The sequence below is a fragment of the Sminthopsis crassicaudata genome, chromosome 1, assembly GCF_048593235.1.
Source record: "Sminthopsis crassicaudata isolate SCR6 chromosome 1, ASM4859323v1, whole genome shotgun sequence".
NCBI classification, from domain to species: domain Eukaryota; kingdom Metazoa; phylum Chordata; class Mammalia; order Dasyuromorphia; family Dasyuridae; genus Sminthopsis; species Sminthopsis crassicaudata.
Window position 1 is genome coordinate 463549179 of NC_133617.1, and position 21221 is coordinate 463570399.

Consider the following 21221-nt stretch of genomic DNA (forward strand, 5'->3'; position numbering starts at 1 on the left):
AGTACATTTCTTTCTCACCCAAAAATTTTTAAAAAATATTATTACTTCATATTCAATTCGCCCCTGTGCTATATAGACTCCTAACTCCCCTAAGAACGAGAAGTTCTATTAAATTCCAAATATCATCTTTCCATGTAGGAACTTAAACAGTTTGGCTGTAAGTCCCTTATGATTTCCCTTTCCTGTTTATCTTTTTATGCTTCTCTAGAGTCTTATAGTTGTAAGTCAAATTTTCTATTCAGCTCTGGTCTCTTTATCAAGAATGCTTGAAAGTCCTCTATTTCATTGAATGTACATTTTTCCTCTCTGTAGGATTATGCTTAGTTTTGCTAGCTAGGTGATTCTTGGTTGTAAATCTAGCTACTTAAGCCCAAGAAACCTTGAGAAGAAAGCCAAATGGACTTAGCTCAAGGGTAGATTGATGTAATATTCTTTGTCTTGCCACAAGTAACTGCCTATGTCACATTTGAAAGATAACATGATAGAAGTAGCTGCTTTGTAGAAATTAGAAATGATGAGCACACATCAGAAAAACCTAGAAAGAATTACATAAACTGATGCAAAGTGAAATGTACTATGTATCATACTGCAGAATGATTAGCTATTAATGAGTTAGCTATTCTCAACAAAACAGTAATCTAAGACAACTCTAAAGGACTTAAAATGCTATATATTCTCAGAAAAAAAAACTAATGGTGTCTGAATACAAATTGAAACATACTTTTAAAACTTTATTTTTCTTGAGGGTTTTTTTTGGGGGGGGTATTGGTCTATGTTTTCTTTCATTAACATGATTATTATGCATTTACTTGTCTTCTCAATAAGAGAAGAAAGGAGAGAATCTGGAACTCAAAAAAATTTTTTAATGTTAAAAAATGTTTTTACACGTAACTAGAGAAAAAGAAAATATTAAGCATTTTTTAAAAAAGAAAGCTTGATCCAGGCTCTAGACCAGCTCTTTCCAAGCCCAGATTCTTAGGATCTCTTATATTTAAAAGACTAGAAATGGGACTGATTAAATGCTAATGAATAAGTAGGGTCAGTTTTGCTCAAAAGAGAGAGGTGCTTAATAATAAATAGCAAATCACATGAACTCTGGAGGAAATTTCCAACTTAGCACAAAAACATGAAAATTCATCAAAAATAACTTCTGTAAGTTGAGGTGATTACTAAGCATAGACAGAAACACTAGCATTCACCCTTCTGATTGACAGAAAGTGGAAGTCTGAATTAGAGTTGCTGCCTGCTACTACTCTGCCCACCAATGAGAAAATAAAACAAAAATGAAATAGAGGTCCTATACATCCTTTAAGTGATTCAATACTTTTAATTTGATCTTTCTTGTTAGAACCTCTACAGAAAAAAACTGTACCTTACTTCATACAGCATTACAAGCTCTTTGCCATTAAAGAAAATGAAATGATATATGTAATATATACCTATATAGACACACACATATATATCTATATCTATATCTATCTATCTATATATAAATTGTTGCTGTTTAGTGATATCCAACTCTTCATGACCCTTTTATGGGATTTTCTTGGCAAAGGTACTGGAATGGTTTGCCATTTCTTTCTCCTCATATAGGTTAAGTGACTTGCCCAGGATCAAACAGCTAGTGAGTATCTGAGATTGCATTTGAACTCAAATCTTCCTGACTTTAGGCCCAGCGCTCTATTACTAAGCCACCTAACTGCTTTACATATATTATAGGTATACAGTCCTTAGGGAAAAAAATTATGAAAATTTGAATCTCTAAATACTTTTATCAATGAAAGAACAAAGCAGGGGATTAGGCATCTAAAAAAAAACCTACAAAAGCAATTTAAAAAATTCAAACTGAAGTCTAAATTAGAAAGTCTAAAAGTAAAATTAATAAATGAAATGGATGCATATTTACTGCTATTAAGAGCTATTATTTTTAAAAGATACACATCATTAATATAAGGAAAATTAAAACAATATTGAGTTTCCACTTCCTGGATTTGAACTTCCAGATTCTAAGTTCAGTACTCTATGTGCTTCAACATATAGCTGCCTATATTGAAGAACTACATACTCTTTTATGCATTTATTTTTTCCATACTTCCCCCCACCCCCCCGAGGCTGGGGTTAAGTGACTTGCCCAGGGTCACACAGCTAGGAATTGTTAAGTGTCTGAGACCAGATTTGAACTCGGGTCCTCCTGAATTCAAGGCTGGTGCTCTATCCACTGCGCCACCTAGCTGCCCCTACACTTTTAAGTTTAATGTACATTATTAACATTTTCTCCTTCATTCTTTTAATACTGTGTTTTTAATACTATTTTATTTTATTACAGAAATGTTTTACATAACTACATATGTGGTTTCTTAATTGTGGAGGTAAGGGAGAGAACTCAGAACTCAAAAATCTTAAAAGCAAATGTAAAAAAATTATTTTGAATGTAATTAGAGAAAATATTATGTAAAAAATAAAATTTCAAAAAATAATAACATATTATTTTTCTCTCCATTACATATTAAAACAATTTCTAACATTTTTAAAAATAAGTTTTAAGTTCCAAATTCTATCCTTTCCCTCCCAACCTCCATCCAATCCAATATAGGTTATTGCATGTGTTTATATTCTTTGACCTAGCGCTACCAAGAACAGGCAGATACTTCAAAGATAAAAAGGACCCATATATATAAATATTCATAGCAGAATTTTTTTCTTTGAGGGAAAGAATTGGAAATTAAGGAGAATTGCTAAACAAATCAAATAGAAGTAAACTGAATTTTACTGTTTTGTAAGAAACAATAAAAAAATTATGGATTTGAATAAACTTGGGAAAACACATGAATAAATATAGAGTGAAGTGAGTATAACCAATATATTATTTTATGCAATAACCAAAACATTATAAAGAAAAACAATTTTTAAAAATCATACCTTTTTATTTACAGATCATATACATGGGTAATTTTTACAACATTGTCCCTTGCATTCACTTCTGTTCCAACTTTTCCCTTCCCTCTCTCTACCCCCTCCCCTAGATGGCAGACAGTCTTATACATGTTAAACATGCTAAAACATATCCTAGATACAATATATATGTGCAGATCCATACAGTTCTCTTGTTGCATAGGGAGAATTGGATTTAGAAGGTAAAAATAACCTGGGAAGAAAAACAAAAGTGCAAACAGTTTACACTCATTTCCCAGTGTTCCTTTTCTGGATGTAGCTGATTCTGTCCATCATTGATCAATTGGAACTGAATTAGCTCTTCTCTATGTTGAAGATATCCACTTCCATCAGAATACATCCTCATACAGTATCATTGTTGAAGTGTATAATGATCCCCTAGTTCTGTTCATTTCACTCAGCATCAGTTGATGTAAGTCTCTCCAAGCCTCTCTGTATTCCTCCAGTTGGTCATTTCTTACAGAATAACATTCCATAACATTCATATACCACAATTTTCCCATCCATTCTCCAATCTGATGGGCATTCAATTTCCAGTTTCTAGCCTCTACAAAAAGGGCTACCACCAAACATTTTGGCACATACAGGTCCCTTTCCCTTCTTTAGTATCTCTTTGGGATATAAGCCCAGTAGTAGCACTGCTGGATCAAAGGGTATGCACAGTTTGATAACTTTTTGGCCATAATTCCAGATTGCTCTCCAAAATGTGCTCTCCCACATCCCCAACATTCGTTATTATCTTTTCCTGTCATCTTAGCCAATCTGACAGGTGTGTAGTGGTATCAGAGTTTTCTTAATTTGCATTTCTCTGATCAATAGTGATTTGAAACATTCTTTCATATGAGTAGAAATGGTTTCAATTTCATCATCTGGAAATTGTTCATATCCTTTGACCATTTATCAATTGGAGAATGGCTTGATAAGAAAAACAATTTTGAAAGACTTATGAGCACAAATCAATGCAATGACCAATTACCTATCCAGAGGACTAATGAAAAAGCATGTTTGTTACCCACGAGATTTCAAAGAGGTAAGAGACTTGAGGACAAAATGAAATAGATTTTTGGACACCCCCACAGATAGATTTGTTTTTCTCTTGTTCCTTTCAAAGGAAGATTTGTTTTTGTTACAAAAGAAGATTTATTTTTATTAGTGGAGTAGTAGAACAAGAATTTGGTAGGGGAAAGGACTAACAATAAGAATACTTCCCCTCAGAAAAGGTTAAGAAAAGAGTATTTGAGAATCTTTTTTTTTAGATATCTAATAAGAATAGAAGGTTCAGAAGAAGGTTTTGATAAAAAGGACGGTTTTGAAATTTACATTTTCACTTTATTAAATTATTTCTTTAAAATGCAAGCTGAAAGAATGTTTGTGGCAGCCCTTTTTCTGGTGCCAAGAAACTGGAAAGTGAGTGGATGCCCATCAGTTAGGGAATGGTTGAATAAGTTATGGAATATTATTGTTCTATAAGAAATGACCAGCAGGATGATGTCAGAGAGGCCTGGAGAGACTTACATGAACTGATGCTGAGTGAAATGAGCAGAACCAGGAGATCATTATACATGACAACAGCAAGATTATATGATAATCAATTCTGATGACTCTTTTCAACAATGAGATGATTGAGGCCAGTTTCAATGGTGTTGTGATAGAGATAGCTATCTAGATTCAGAGAGAGGACTGTGGGAACTAAGCATGGATCAAAACATAGAGGTTTTACTCTTTTTATTGTTTGCTTGCATTTTGCTTTCTTTCTCATCTTTTTTCCTTTTTGAACTGATTTTTCTTATGCAACATGATAATTGTATATATATATATGTATATATATATATATATATATATATATATATATATATATATATATATATATATGATTTAATAGATAGATAGATAGATTTTTTTTAACATGCTTAACATAGATTACTTGCCGTCTAGGGGAGGAGGTAGTGGGAAAGGAAGGAAAAATTTGAAACAAGGTTTTGCAAGGGTTAATGTTGGAAAGTTTTCCATGCATATGCTTTGAAAAAAAAAGTTGTAATAAAAAAACTAAATGCAAGCTGAACATAATAGTGATCTGTTTCATGTCCAATTTTTTTCCTACACAAACTCATCCAGACACAGGACATTGGATAAATACAAAATAACAGTATCAAATTTTGTTTTAAAAATAACCCTATGGCAGATTTTGAAAGGAACAGGTTACTTTTGAATCCAGAGAGTCCAACTCTTCCCCCATTGTGTACTGTTTTGGCTAGAGTGAAAGAAGGCTGCATATCTTGTAATGTTTGCCATTAAAGAGAATTAGCAGATCATAGATTATCAAATGAAAATTACAATATTGCCAAGCATGGCTAAATTGGCAGTCTCCTAATACCTGAGATAATCTCTATTTGCTAGAATGCTCATTTTCCCTCGATCTAGCTTTTCCTGGCATAACAGGCATCTCCTCTTCCAAATAAGCTCATGATTATGAAGCACCAACATTCTGCTCACATTGAACAGTCTGTCATTCTTAATTTTATATAAACAAAGCAAGCTGGAAGGGGGAGGGGAAGAGTTAAGGGGCATAGGTTTCAGTTAGAGAGTCTTTTGGCAGTCAAGCAATGGCATTAAGTGAATTCTTCCCATGCTTCTCTGGGTTCGTTTGCAAAGGCACCACTCAAAGGCAAATATTGATTACAATACTATACCATGCTGACCCTGCTCCTAACATCTAGATTGTATTTTAAATTGAGACCCTCCAAAGGTGTGTGTGTGTGTGGGTGTGTGTGGGTTTGTGTGTGTGTGTGGGTGTGGATGTATGTGTGTGTTTTGGGTTGAGGGGACAGAGCGTGAGGAAAGGAAGACAATTATGAAAAATTTCCATTTGGTTATTCCAATATCTCTTTACAGATAAGTTACCTCAATTGCTGAAATAAAGAGTTTGAGCCTAGCTCTACTCTTCTATCCCATTCTGAAGATTCCTTCCAAAGAGAATTCTTGGTAAATTAAACTAATGCCTTTAAGTGTGCAAGAAACAGATCTGGAACTGAATTTCCCAAAGGCATCTCACACTCAGTATGGCCAGCACAGAACTCAAAGCTTTCTCCCTGCAAAGAGCACAATCATTATCTTAGCCATCCAGGATTGAAATCTCAATTGAAACGCTCAACTTCTTATTCAGATTTATCGCATTTATCCAATCTTGTCATTTCTACCTTTTCAACATCTTTTGTATTACATCTTTTTATTTCCACTTACACAACCCAACATCATTGCAGACCAACATCATTTCTCTCATGAATGATTAAGTCCAGAAGAAAACCTTCTAATTTGTCTCTCTGCCTCAAGCCTCTCTCTCCCTATTTCAATCCACCCTATGCTCTGCTACAAAAATGATTTTATTAAAACGTAGGTTTGACTATGTGAACTCTTTATTCAGTAAATTCCATGGTTCCCTGTAACTGAAAGTTATGAAAATGTAAACGAATTTGTAAAAATGTAAAACCTTCCATTTCACTTTTAACACCTTTCACTGCCTACCTCCTTTCTACCTTTATAGTTTTTCTGTATTTTACTTGTCATATCCCCTCAATTTCCACATGTTCTTCTATCTAGCTACTGTGATCTACCTGATTCTTACATAAAACATTCACTGGTCTCAGAAATGACAAAGAAGAAATTATTTGACTGAGGAAAAAAGAAAGAGTGATGGAGAATGACAGCAAAAGGAAAATGAGACTGACATCCATATTGAAATTTAGTTTGCCTTTATTCAAGTTGGTTTTGAGGTACTGGAAATGGCTTCAAAAGCAAGAAGCTGGAAAAGAGAACTGGACAGAACTCAGAAGAGACATTTTAACAGTCATCATTTCCTGTTTTACAAAATGGCACTACCCTCATCTAGAATGAGAGAGTGAAATGGAAAAAATGATGTACTGTGAATTTGTATAACTGAGTAAAAATAGAATGAGAAGGAATATGCATATTTAGAGGTAAATCACAAGTCAGAAGAATCTCTTGGGAGGGGGTCAAGAATTGCAGCAAAGAAACTTTGTTGTATCAGCAAGATAAGCCACTGATCTTATATCATACCATCTTATTGAAGAACTGTTTATAGCACAAAGGGACTACCAATGAAGGAAAGAGGTTTTACATTTCATCAAATGTGGCAAAAACAAAACAAAAAATAAACATCCAAACTTGTCCACTCTTTAAAAAGATATAACATCAATATAACCTCCAGCAAAATCTTATTTTGATGGTTTATCATAGAACATAGAGGTCCTTGGGCTATTGTAGGCTATGCTCTCAGAGCATAGGCTCTGCCAGATTATACCCTAAGGTAAAAACTTTCTGAAAGAAAGTCTCACAGAATTAAAAGGTCTGCAATAACAACAATGTTAGCCACAAGTTACTGATTACTTTGGTCATACCCACTGGGGTGACGAAAAGGGCTTCATTTAAGTAACAGATTAAAGACAGGAATAGAGACTGGTTCTATATCACTGGAAAATTCCCAGGTGAGAAAACTCCCTCTACTAATATAGGTCAGCAGCTCCTCTTCATTTTATAATCATTGAGAGTTGCCTAAAACACTGAGAGGTTAAGTGATTTGCCAAGGTCACACAGCCAGTAAATATGAGAAGAAGGACTTTGTGATTCTAAGACTGGCTCTTTATCCATTACTTCACACTATCTCTTAAGTTATTGACTAATTCACTAACAAATTATAATTAGTGATCTTAGAGTTTTGCAGAAATGTATATATGCTTCAAATAAAGGAACTGAATATTGGAAGCATAAAGACATAAGCACACTCCTACAAATAGAAAATCTGTAGAATACCTTACAGATCTAGATTAGCCCTTGAACTTTTTTTTGAAAGAATCATGCATAATGGGTCATCTAACAAATAACAGATTTAGGCCTGAGATTCAAGATTCTGATGCCAGTAATTTTCCCATTATGGCATTCTGACTGTCATTAAGAATAAATTATTATGATCTGGAAAAAAATTTCTAAAATATTTCATTATAGGAGGGCAGAACCAAGATGTCAAAAAAAGGGCAGGGATTCAATCTCCTGAGCACTCCCAAATTCCCCTCTACACAGAAGTGGCAGAATCCATAAAAGGATAAGATGAAACAATTTTCCAGCCTGAGAAAACCTAGAAAGTCAACAGGAAAAGTCTGCCACACTGAGGTGACAGTGGAGCATAGTTTAGTGCACGAAATGTCTGGCAAGCCAGTAGGCATTGGGGCTCATTGAATCAGCAGCCAAAGCTTCAGGGGCTCTCAGATCACAGGAGGAGAAGAGGGTCCAACACATGGTCAGAGATAGATTATGGAGGTCTCTTTGCAGAAACTGGGTGCAGGACTCTGTTGCATTGTCCATAGGCACATCTAGATCTTAATCCTATGTCTTAGTCCCAGGGAAGGAGAAGCACTCCATCAGGGCTTGTAGCAGAGACCTCACTCATGAGCTGTAAGTGAACAGGGTAGAAATGAGTGCACATGGTAGCTCAAAGACCAGATCACCAACTAGGATTGCACTAAACACACCTCTCCTTAGATCATACCATTTTGGAAGAACTAAAAACTTATAGATCTCCAGAACTATCTCAGAAAACAGCTGCACAAAAATCCTGAAGCTTGGGACAGTGCCCAATCCACCCCAGAAGTAGAAAACAATTTTAAAATCAGGCAGTTTTCAGAAGTAAAGAAAGTTATCTATAGTCATGTGAAAATAATGTTCTAGTCCATTATTATTAAAAATGCAAATTAAAACAACTCCAAAGTACTACTTTATACCTATCAGATTATTTAATATGGCAGAAAAGGAAAATGATAAATTTTTGAGATGTGGGAAAACTGTGACATGAATGCAATGTCAGTGCTGAATCAATCAACCAATCTGGAGAGCAATTTTTAGAACTATACCCAAAGAACACTGATACATTATTGGTAGAACTATGAACGAATCCAACCATTCTGGAGAGCAATTTGGAACTATGCTCAAAAAGTTATCAAATTGTGCATACCTTTTGATCGAGCAGTGTTATATCCCAAAGAGATGTGCAAAAATGTTTGTGGTAGCCCTCTTTGTAGTGGCAAGAAACTGGAAAATGAATGGATGTCCATCAATTGGAGAATGGCTAAATAAATTGTGTTGAATGTTATGGAATATTATTGCTCTGTAAGAAATGACCAGCAGGATGAATACAGAGGCTTGGAGAGACTTATGTGAACTGATGCTGAGTGAAATGAACAGAACCAGGAGATCATTATATACTTCAACAACAATCCTATACGATGATCAATTCTGATGGATGTGACTCTCTTCAACAATGAGTTGATTCAAACCAGTTCTAATTGTTCTGTGATGAAGAGAATCAGCTACACTCAGAGAGAGTACTATGGGAACTGAGTGTGGACTACAACACAGCATTTTTAGTCTTTCTGTTATTGTTTGCTTGCATTTTTGTTTTCCTTCTCAGTTATTTTTCTTTCTAGATCCAATTTTTCTTGTGCAGCAAGATAACTGTAAAAATATATATGCATATATTGGATTTAACATATAATGGACTATCTGCCATCTAGGGGAGGGGTTGGGGGGAAAGAGGAGAAAATTTGGAACAGGAGGTTTTGCAAGGGTCAATGTTGAAAAAATTATCCATGCATATGTTTGTAAATAAAAAGCTGTAATTAAAAAAAAAAGAACTATATCCAAAGATATAAAACCATGCATGGCCTTTACCCAGCAATATCACTACCATACAATATCTGTATCCCAAAGAGATAAAAAAACAACAAAAAAGAAAAGAATATATTTACACAAAAATATTTTAACTGCTCTTTTACTGGTGACAAAAAATTGGAAATTGATGGAAAATCCATCAACTGGAGAATGGTTGTATAATTTGTGGCATATAATTTGTGGAATTATGCGATAAGAAATGATGAGCAGGATTATTTCAGAATAACCTGAGAATTACATGAACTGATACAGAGTGAAGTGATCAGCACAAGGAAAAATTGCATATAGCACCAGCAATATTACACAATAAACAACTGTAAATGACTTAGCTATTCTCAACAATAGAATGATCAAAAAAAAAAACTGTGAAAGACTTACCTGATGGAAAAATATGCTAGTTCTAGAGAAAGAACGGAATTCAGATTTAAGAACACTTTAAAAAAACTTTATTTTTCTTGTTTTGGAGGACAGGTAGGGGAAGTTGCATTTTCTTTCATAACATGGCTAATATGGAAATATATTTTGCATGACTATGTATAATCTATATCAAATTGTTTGTCTTCTTACAGAGTAAGAGAAAAGGAGAGAATTTGGAATTCAAAATGTTTAAAAATGAATATTGAAAATAGTTTTTATATATAATTTTAAAAATAAAATATTACATAGTAAAAATATTTTATTCCAAATATTTTTCCCTCTGTATGAATGGACACACAGAAAAGTAAGCAGAAGCAACAGAGCAATTTCCATCATTAGTACAATAATGTAAAGGTAAACAATAGTGAAGAACTTTCAGAACTCTGAGCAATGTAATGATCAATCATAAATTTGGAGGACTGAGGCTCAAGGGATGTCTCCTGCCTCTTGAATATATAGCAGACTAGAAGTAAAAAATTAGACATATGTTCTCAGACATATCTCAGTCATATGGCTAAGACATTAATTTGTTTGCTGATTCTAATTTCTCTTTTCTGCTGTTTCTTACCTCACTGCCCCCCCTGGGGGAAATCATTGCTAAATTAGAAGGACGTAAAAAATAAATTTGCTAATTTAATATTTTTAATATCCTTATCATTTCTCAGTGACTTCTGCCCGTCCCACTCCTAGGGTAACTGAAAATACAGTCAAGCAAAACAAATAAATATCAATAAAACATTCTTTTAAATAAAAGAAAAATCTTTCACCATTATTTTGTTTCATTTCAAGACAACACATCAGGGAGTTCAGAGATCACAAAAGGTAACCAAGAGATTATTTATTCTCATTTTACAGATGAGGAAGCTGAATTTCTTCAGCTTCAAGCTTCAGGTAGCAAGTAGCAGAGCCAAGATTTTAACCTGAAATCCAGAATTTCTTTTATTGAACCACATTGCTAATTTCTTTTTAATGAAATATAGAATCCTTTACTTCTAAATATCATATAGTTCATCTTTTTTTCTCTGGCCCCCCCAACTTAATAGTATTTTATTTTTTTCAATTATATATAAAGATAGGTTTTCAACATTTACTTTTATAAGATTTTGATTTTTATCTATTTTCTCCCTTCCTCTCTCTTTTCATCCTTTCCCAAGACAGCAAACAATCTGATACAGGTTATACCTGAACAATTATATTAAACCATCTTAAATCACACTATTAAATAAAGATTAAATTAATCTGTAAAAATGCTTTAGCTTTGTAACAGATAGCTTTCTGGATAGGAAAGGTCACTATTTTCCAAGAAACTTATCCCTATTCAGCATTAAATTGTTAAGACTTTGTTGTTGCTGATATTTATCCTTTATTCTCAAAGAGGACCATGACATCAGAGACGTGATGCCGTATCATGCAAGTGAATTGGACTGCAGTGAGGGAAGGGTGTGCAAGGTCCTCAGCTTCACTTTCTCCTCCAGAGTCATCTGAGTCCAATAGCAAGATATTTATCAGGATGACTAGAGATGGTCCTGGATGTAGTTGGCTTTTTTAAGGTAAGGTCTTTAACAAGTTTCAGTTTTCTGAAGCAATGCTCAATCAGTGATTAAGGTTAGGTATGAAATGAGGCAGAAAATGGCATCTTTTACCTAGTCAAAAAAAAAAATCATTCTGGAAGAGGAAGACTCTCAGGGTTTCTGGACAAAATAGAAATAGTTGCTATATATATTTACTCTGAGCCAATATATTTTGGTGTTTAGGAGTAGGTTCCTTAAACCCTGATCACTCTGGCTTTCAATGAATGACCAATAATAGGTCCCATACCAAGCCCCACTTGGTCACTGTTTGGACCCTAATTGCTAAGGCCTACCTTTGTAGTGACCCTGTATGTGATGTAGGTCTCCATTGTACAGACATGTTTCTTGGGATCATCAACTGTGACAAATAGGTCTCTGGTCTCACCATCAAGATCATCATCCAGCTGCAGTCTGTTGAGAAGTGAAGATGAAGAGGCTGGGCTAGAAGTACCTGCAGGAGTTCCACCATTAGGCAAACTGAGGTCCTAAAAAATAATAAAGATAAACTGTTTTAAAAAATATGCAAAGGGATTAAACTCCTAAAAAATAAATTCTGTATAATGTCAGTTTTGTTTTGAACATAACCTTTATAATTTTAGTTTTATCATTTAATGTTTTGTTTCAACCAGGGAACTTGTTGATATAAAGATATAAAACTCTGAACTCAAAGGAAAAACATTTCTCATCCTTGTTGCGATTACTTCAGCATTCTTAACAAAAGTTAACTTGCTAAATGATTCCTTCTCCATCTATTTAAGCGGAGCAAGCTACAACCATAAACCTGAACTCATGTATGAATTCCATGACTCTTATCCTCATAAGAACCTTAATGTTCTGAGCTAATAAGAAGCCTTTTAACTACATACTCTGGGAATCTCCCACCCTTGCTCTCCTACTTTGAACACAGTGCTATGTCCTACAAGGTAAGAAATGATACAGAAAACCCAATGATACAGCTTTAAAAATTAAAAAGTCCTAGGGGAAAAAATCCACACATCAAAAATGCAAGAGGATTGGAAAAAAAGAAAAGAAAAACTGTAATACTCAGATATGCTGTATATAGGGGGAAGAAGGGAAATTTAGCCATGAACATTTTTTTCCGTATCCTTAAAACACAATATTGGCTTAATTTTTATGGAACATTTGTGTTTACATATATACACATATACACACTCACTCACTCATACACATATCACCACCACCCAGCTAGGAAATGACTAAATCTTTTAAAAGTTATTGATCTTAGTACAATAATTCTAGCATTTCTTCATACCTCACTGCCTAGGCAACTGAGCAAGAAGAAAGCATCATCCATAGAATTCCAAGAAAAAAATTTTAATAGTAAGTACTTTTAATACTAAAATACTGCCAGTGTTGTTTACAAGACCTGGAAGATAAATTAAAAATTAGTAACACACATAAAGTAACAACGAAGTACATGGTAGGTATAAATGGAACATAAAACTCTAAAGAATGAGAAAAAATATGTCATCAAGGAATTATATGGTTAAAAAGAAAAAAGAAAATGAACTAGTCATGTGAGGAACTAGAAATGTTGCCAGAATGAGAAAGGCTTTCAGCATGTTGGATGGATCTCTTGTGGTGATGGAATGACATGGACAAGATACTCAGATATGCATAGATTTCAATTAGTATTGTTGAAGATAATTTCCAAATCAACAAGATTAGAAATCCATTTGAGTTTTGTTTATTATATCTACATTAGGTTGTGACCTAATAATATTTCAATGTTTTTGCCAGCACCCTTTAAATCTAGCATTTTAGACAAAGCCCAAGTAGTCCTGCTCTAGTTACATCTCTGTGAGTGAACAGATAAGATTACTTTGAGGCTAAGTAATGATTTCCCCTAAATTTGGGAAAAGGCCATAAATTTAAATGTATTTCGCCTAAAGTTACAGATCAAATTTATGTCAGTTTTACTAACTTTCTGAACGGAATAAAGAGGGTGGATGCCAGAAAAGGATGAGGGAATAAGCCATTTGGCCTTGTGGATTCAGCCAGTAGCACTCACACAAAATTCAAGTTAATGATTTTCCTAAATCTCAGTTTAAAAAAAAACGGCCCACAAAACAAGCAGACTATGCTTTATTACAATACTCAGATAAATGTAGATACCACTGCTTCTGTGGTATTTCCTCCCTATATTCAGAAGGCAGGGGAAAATCTTTAGACTTTTCTAAGGGAATAAGAGGGAACTGTCCTCAGATTTTCTAACCAAATTCTTTAGTTATGTATTCTAGATCAAAAGCCACCTTTTCTCCTCACCACAACCAAAAAGCCTTCTAGGTAAGGGTTCAGTTTCTATACAAAAAAAAGAAAAAAAAACCAAACAAGTGAGGAGACAACTATTACTTTTCAAGGTCTGAGTGAGAACCTCCCCAAAAGCTCCTTGCTTTCGAGAGATCACACCACCCCGCTCTGCCCTCTCCAAAAATATTTTCTAAACATAAGGTCACAAGACAAAAAACAAACCAAACAAAACTAAAAATGTATTTTCCAAAGCAAAGAAAACTGAGGAGAGCTAAGAGATGGATCATTGGACTAAGTATCATATGACTAAAGGAAGTTGGAATCTTTCATTTGCTGGGATCCTATTTTATTTACTTGAACCTGTAATACCAGCTTGGGTAGATATCCAAATTCTGACAGGTGGTGGCAGTGCTTGTATGGTGAATGGACTTTCCACAAACTCACTTCTATCTATCTGTTGTTTTGCTTGACTTCAATTCTACCGAACAAGACTTTTCTGTCCTGGTATCCCCTTCGATCCCCCTCGTCTGCCCAGCTTCCTTTTTTTGTATTGTCTCCCTCATTAGATTTTGAGCACCTTAAGGATAGGGATCAGCACTTAATAGGCACTTAATAAATGAACTATAAGATCACAGGGACCTTGGAGTAATTTAGTATAATCTTGTTTTACAGATAGTAAACTGAGGCCAAGAGAAAGGAAGTAGCCCAAAAGCTTCCTTGTAGAGGCACATAGTAACATCGAATAACTCTTAAAAATGAAAAAATGAACTAACCTTCATTCTCACTTATTCTTCAAAACTGTTCTTAATAATTATACTAAAGATATTTCTATAGTGCAGCAGAGAGGAATAGTAGTAGTAGTAACAGCAGCAGCAGTAGCATTAACAGCATTTATATAACACTTTCAGCACTTTACAATTATTCTCTTATTTGATCCTCACCAAAAAATAAATAAATAAATTCGCGCCCAGTATCACACATTAAGTGTCTAGGGTTATGTTTGAATTCAGGTCTTTCTGATTCCAGGTTCAGCACTTTATCTTCCATGCCACCTAGCTGGCCCTAAATAGAGGGGAAGAGGGGAAAAGATAGATTAGAAAAAGCTTCCTGAAGAAGGCAGCATCTGAGATAAGCTTGAAAGGATAAGTAAGAATTCATCAGGTCAAGAGGAAAAAAAGATAGTGTTCCAGGCATTGGGACCAAGCAATGGCTCTAAGGCAGAGCAATGTGGTACCTAAGTGGAGTCCAGTGTGGGAAGGAGTAATAAAAGAAGGCCAAAAAAGAATGGCTGCTTCAGAATTATTGAGAGCCTTGAAAACCAGACAAAGGAAGTTCGATCTTTACTCCTGCAATGGAAAATTATTGAAGATAATTTTTAAGAAGAGAAATGACAAAACGAGACATGGCAAAAAAAAAAAAAGTGATTCTGGCAGTACATATCATGAATTGGATGTGTGTGGGGGAATACAAATGAAACATCTTTTAAGAAATTCCTGCTAAGGAAGTTATTAAGAACTTTGTTCATGTTCATGGGGAAGTTTCTGGCATGAAGGATGGAGCACCTATATTCCCTTTGGGGTAACAGTATCTATCTCTGGACCAGGCATGATCCCTATTATCCTGGAATATTTCAACTTCTTTAACATAATTGGAGTTGGGGTTGGAGCTGGAGCCCATCTTATTTTGCTCTTTTAAACCCAGGCATAGTGGAAGTTCTTAATCTCATCAACATTGACTGCAATGCTAAGGACTAAAAGGACTAGGCTACCCACAAGTTGACTGGTCTGATCTCTTCTATCCCTGAGATGATCTTGAACACTTCCTTCAGTCAGGAATAATTGTCTGGTCATTCAGAACTGGTGCAATGGTGCTGAGATATGCACCTTACAAACTAGAGAACACTGAGATCATCTAGAATAGCTACAACTGCCAAGACCTGCATTTTGAGCACGAGGTTGACGCAACTTTCTCAAGTGCCCTGTAGCACCCTTTGAAGATGCTGTAGTGGAATGCAACTTGAAGCTACACCCAACCAAGACCTCTTTCCTCAAGATGGCAGATTCTGGAAGGCAAACCCAGTTGACTCAGCCAGGCAAGCTTACTGAAGCCTTCAAGTATTTTGTTCAAAGCATGAGCTACATGGCATCTTCCTGTATGATCTGATCTGATTATCTCAATATCAAACTGCCTCCCTAACCATAGGGCTTCAATTGATGGAGGTTATTCTTGAACCATCTCTCAGCAGCAACTCTGGGATTGTTCCTTCTGGGTCTCTAGGACACATTATGAAGGTTCTTGTCGTAGATCCCTTTCTCCCCTTTAGAAGGACCTGGCCCACACCTCCCCCCGCTGCATTCCAGATCTAATCCCAGAGTGGGTATACAGGTGTGATAGGCCAGAGAGAGAACAAGAGAGAGAGTTAGGACAGATTCTGCAGAGAGAGGACTTTGACTTTTTAATTTCTACTTTAACCTTTAACTTGTGGACCCTTTCCCCTCCCCAAACTCTGGGAGAACGATCTTAATGTCTCTTAGGCACCCAGACCCCTGACTTTTCATTTCTGGATTATCTCTTTATTTTGGAAGAAGACTTGGAGATGACATGCTATTTCTTGATACTGGAATCTTCAGATGAGGCTAGAAGAGTTTCCATATCTCAGTTCAGATTCTTTTTTTTTTTTCTATCCCAGGATGTGCTATAATAAGAAAGAGCATTTGGGTGATCCACTGGGGATGGAGTTGCTAATGGTGATTCTGTGAATAAACTAAGATAGCACTGGTGAAACTGTGAAAGTAGTCCAACCATTCTGAAAATCAATTTGGGATTATGTTAAAACAAGTAATTGAAATCTCAGTGTCATCTGATCCAGGGAATCCCCTGTATCCCAGCTAGGCATTTATCCCAAGGAGATCAAATTCAGAAACTTCCCACATATAATAAAATATTTATAGTAGCACTTTTTGTACTAACAAAAAGACTGGGACTGGGAACAAAGTATATACCCAACAATTAGGGAAGAGCAAATCAATTTGTGCCACATTAATCTAAATGAGATATTATTGTGCCATAAGAAACAATGGATATGAAAAGTTCAGAACTAAAAAAGTGAAGTAAGCAGAGTCAGTCATTAAATATGATAAAAATGTAAACAGGAAGAACAAAAAGAACCCATCATATAATTATGATGTCCAAATTTAGAGTTAGAAAAAAGTGAAAAAATATACCTCTCTCTTCTTTACAAAAGTAGACTATAAATCTATAAACATAAACTATATTGCCAGATTCAGCTGATATGCTGGTTAGTTTTGCTGAATTGCTTCTTTGAAGCCCTAATCCTTTCTAGCAATGGATAGTTCTCTCAAAAAGGAGAATTTTATATGGAAATTTATATGGAAATGAAAACAATATTAAAAAAGATATTTTTAAAAGAGACTAATAGTTTATCTTTTTCTTCTTCTGTTTCTTTTGAACCCTTCAGTCCTTTGCCCCTCCGAGTCTTTTGCCCTCATAAACATACTAATTTCCTCCTACCACTTCATGACATTAAACCATATGAAAGTTTAAAAACAAAAAAGTTAACCCCTGAAAAAATAGAGGAATAGTGATATAGGATGTTTGTTACACTGTCAAATGTGGTAATAATGAAGGTTGATTTTGCTCAAATATGTTTTTCCTCCTTTGTTACAAGCAAAGGCTCACTACATAGAAAGATAGCATATTTAGAAATAACTAATGTGAAAAACACGAATCATCAGAAATACTTAAAAAAAAAAACCCACCAACTAGGCTCTACCTTCAGACAGAAGAAAACCTACAAGGAAGCACAGATGTACAGCTCTGAATACAAAGTGTAGTATTTATTATATAGGTTTTCTTGAAACATAAACTTCTTGCTTTATATTTTGAATCCTCTTTTGTGTTCGGTTGTGCAAGTGGCCTTTTTTTTCTTTTCTTATTTTATGTTTAATTTTAAAACAAAAATCACCTTTGTTAAACCTCAGATGAAAATTTTTATTTGTTTTTTTCTTATAATCTTTACATATTTCCCTTTCTTACATTTTCTTCAAATGAGTAATTAAAAAAAATAAAGATCCTTTATGTGACAAACTATTCAAAGATGCACAATTTTAGCAAGATTTTTTAAAAAGGTAACAAAATGGGCTCATATATTATATTCATAACATATGAATATATGGAATATTATTATACTCTAAGAAATTATCGGACAGCTAGGTGGCTCAATATATAGCATGCTGAATCTAGAAACTAAGATTTCTAAGAAATATAGGAAGACTTTTTGATTTAATGACCATAAAAGAGCTTGTTTAAGCACTTTCATTTATACAATGCTTTATGATTTGCAAGATGCTTTAAATTCATAATTTGAGAAGATGGTGGAGAGGACACATGTTTCTCTCTGACCTTCTTTACAACCCTCACAATAATTAAGAAATTCAGCCTCTAAATTAGCTCTGGATAGACAGAACCCACAAATATTGGGAGTGCAACAAATTATCAGCAGAAGATAATTGCAAAAATTGCTTAAAAAAAAAAAAAACGTCTGTTTCAATAGGAACCGGGAAGGAGGTAGCCAGGGCAACCAGTACAAATGCCAGTGCAAACATCTCAGAGTCCTGGAGCAGAGAATTTACGGGGAAGAAACAGACCAGAAAAGATCTGTTTCAATCAGAAACAGCACAGAGGCAGCAAAGCACAAACAGCTGACCACAAACACCAGCACAGACAGAGCAGAGAGCGCCCTGGGGCAGAGCAATCTCAGTGTGGCAGTGCAACCTCACTGGGGCAGAGAGTTTGTGGGAGGAAGCAGACCAGAGAAGGTCTGTTTCAATCGGAAGCAGGAGAGAGACAGTAAGGGCCAGACAGCTGGCAACAAACACTAGTACAGACAGCTCAGAGTCCTGGAGCAATGCAGTCTCAAGGTGCCTGAGCAGACTACAACCACAAACACCAGGGCAAATAGCACAATGCCTGGGGATATTGCTGACAACTTCACTCCAGCATCAGGAGTGAATCAGCACAGACCCAGGGCAGATATGATGGCTTGGAAAACCTCTCTTGCCCTAAAGGCAGACCTCAACTTAAAAAACTTTAAAAAAAAATGAGTAAAATTTAATTTTAAAAAATGAGTAAAAAAGTAAAGAGGACTCTAACAATTGACAGCTTTTGTGGTGAAAGAGAAGAACAGATTTCAAACCCTAGGGACCTAAAGACAGACTATCTCCAGATGAAGCTCCAAAAGGGGATATAATCTATTCCCCATCACACAAGCTCTCTTATAAGAACTTTAAAAAGATCTTAAAAGAGATCTTGAAGAAAAAATGGGGAAAGGAAATGAAAACTTTGCAAGAGAATTTGGAAAAGGCAACACAAAATAGGCTTAGTGAAATGGAAAAAGCATATAATTCATTAAAAGATAGATTTGATAAACTGGAAAATGAAAGCAACTCCCAGAAAAAAAATTGTGAAACAGAAAAAGAAAATTACTTCTTAAAAAACAGAATTTATGAAATATAAAAAGAAAAACACTCCTTAAAAAATAGAATTTGTGAAATGGAAAAACATTCCATAGAACAAAACAACTCATTCAAAAATTCAACTGGATAAACACAAAAGGAAGCAAAAAAAAGTAAATAAAGAAAATAACACACTAAAATTCAGAAATGAACAAATGGAAATCAATAAGACAACAAGAATCAGTCAAGCAAAAACAAAAAAAATGGAAAAAAAAATAGAAAAAATGTAAAATACCTAATGGGAGAAAAACAACCAACCTGAAAAATAGATCTAGGAGAGACAATCTAAGGATTATTGGACTCCCTGAAATAAATGATGAAAAAAAGAACCCAGACACTGTCTTTCAGGAAATCATCAAAGAGAACTGCCGAGATATCACAGAAATAGAAGGTAAAATGACCATTGAAAGAATTCACTGAAAGCCTCCTGAAACAAACACCAAAATTTAAACCCCAAGGGATATCGTGGCTAAATTTGAGAACTATTAGACCAAGGAAACAATTCAAATATCAAGGAGCCACAATAAGGATTATTTGGGACCTAGCAGCTTCTACTTTAAAGGATAAAGGGCTTGGAATCTGATGTTCCAAAAGGTGAAGGATCTTGGAATGCAGCCAAGAGTAAATTACCCTGCTAAACTGAGCATTTTCTTTCAGGGAAAAAGGTAGACATTCAATGAAACTGGTAAATTCCATGCATTTTTGATGAAAAGACCAGAGCTAAACAAAAATTTTGACCTCCAAATATAGAACTCAAGAGAAATACAAAAAGATAAAAAGAAAAAAAAAACTCTTGAGAACTGTATTTCTGTTGTGGGTATACATTGAGAATACATGTATAATTTTATTTTACTGTTATAATATAAAAAAAGAAACTAGAGATGGAAAGGGGATTGTAACAGGGGGGGAAAAGGAGGGAAAATGGAGGTAAAATGAGGGAAATTGCATCTCAGGAAGAGGCAAAGAAAACATTATAATTGAGGGAAAGAAGGCAGGGTGATGAATATTGTGTGAATCTTGATCTCATCAGATTTGGCCCAAAGAAAGAATATTAGATATATTTGGTTTCACTGAGAAACATCTTTAATCTTATAAAAAAAATGGGAGGCAAAAGGGGAAAAGGAAGGGGTAGGCTAAATGGAAGGAAAAAGAGGAGGAATAGTAAGGGAAAGGTATAAGAAAAAGGGACAGTCTCTAAAGGGGGAGGAATGCTTGAGACAAGTAGTGTTCATAAGTAAAATACTGGGGAAGAGGGAAAGGGGAAAAGGAAAGAGAAAAGTATAATTTGGGGTTAAGAAGATGGCAGGGAGGGGATGTGGGAAAACTGGGACACTGATGCATTGTTGATGCAGTTGTGAAAGAATCCAGCCATTCTGGAGAGCAATTTGGAACTATGCCCAAAAAGTTATCAAACTGCATACCCTTTGACCCAGCAGTCCTATCCCAAAGAAATACTAAAGAAGGGAAAGAGACCTGTATGTGCCAAAATGTTTGTGGCAGCTCTTTTTGTAGTGGCTAGAAACTGGAAAAATGAATGGATGACCATCAATTGGAGAATGGATGGGTAAATTATGGTATATGAATGTTATGGAATATTATTGCTCTGTAAGAAATGACCAGCAGGAGGAATACAGAGAGGCTTGGAGTCTTACATGAACTGATGCTGAGTGAAATGAGCAGAACCAGGAGATCACTATACACTTCAACAACGATATTGTATGAAGATGTATTCAACATA

General features: G+C 35.0%; 1 protein-coding gene and 1 pseudogene across 1 annotated transcript in view; one reads left to right on the forward strand and one right to left on the reverse strand.

Annotated features, from left to right (window-relative positions):
• SNX30 (sorting nexin family member 30) overlaps positions 1-21221 on the reverse strand; it is a 167142-nt gene that overhangs the window by 84134 nt on the left and 61787 nt on the right. The window contains exon 2 of the mRNA XM_074280851.1: positions 11972-12163. Coding sequence (XP_074136952.1) covers positions 11972-12163 — 192 coding nt within the window. The remainder of the gene's footprint in view (positions 1-11971; positions 12164-21221) is intronic.
• LOC141552232 (protein NDRG2 pseudogene) lies at positions 12590-16315 on the forward strand (annotated as a pseudogene).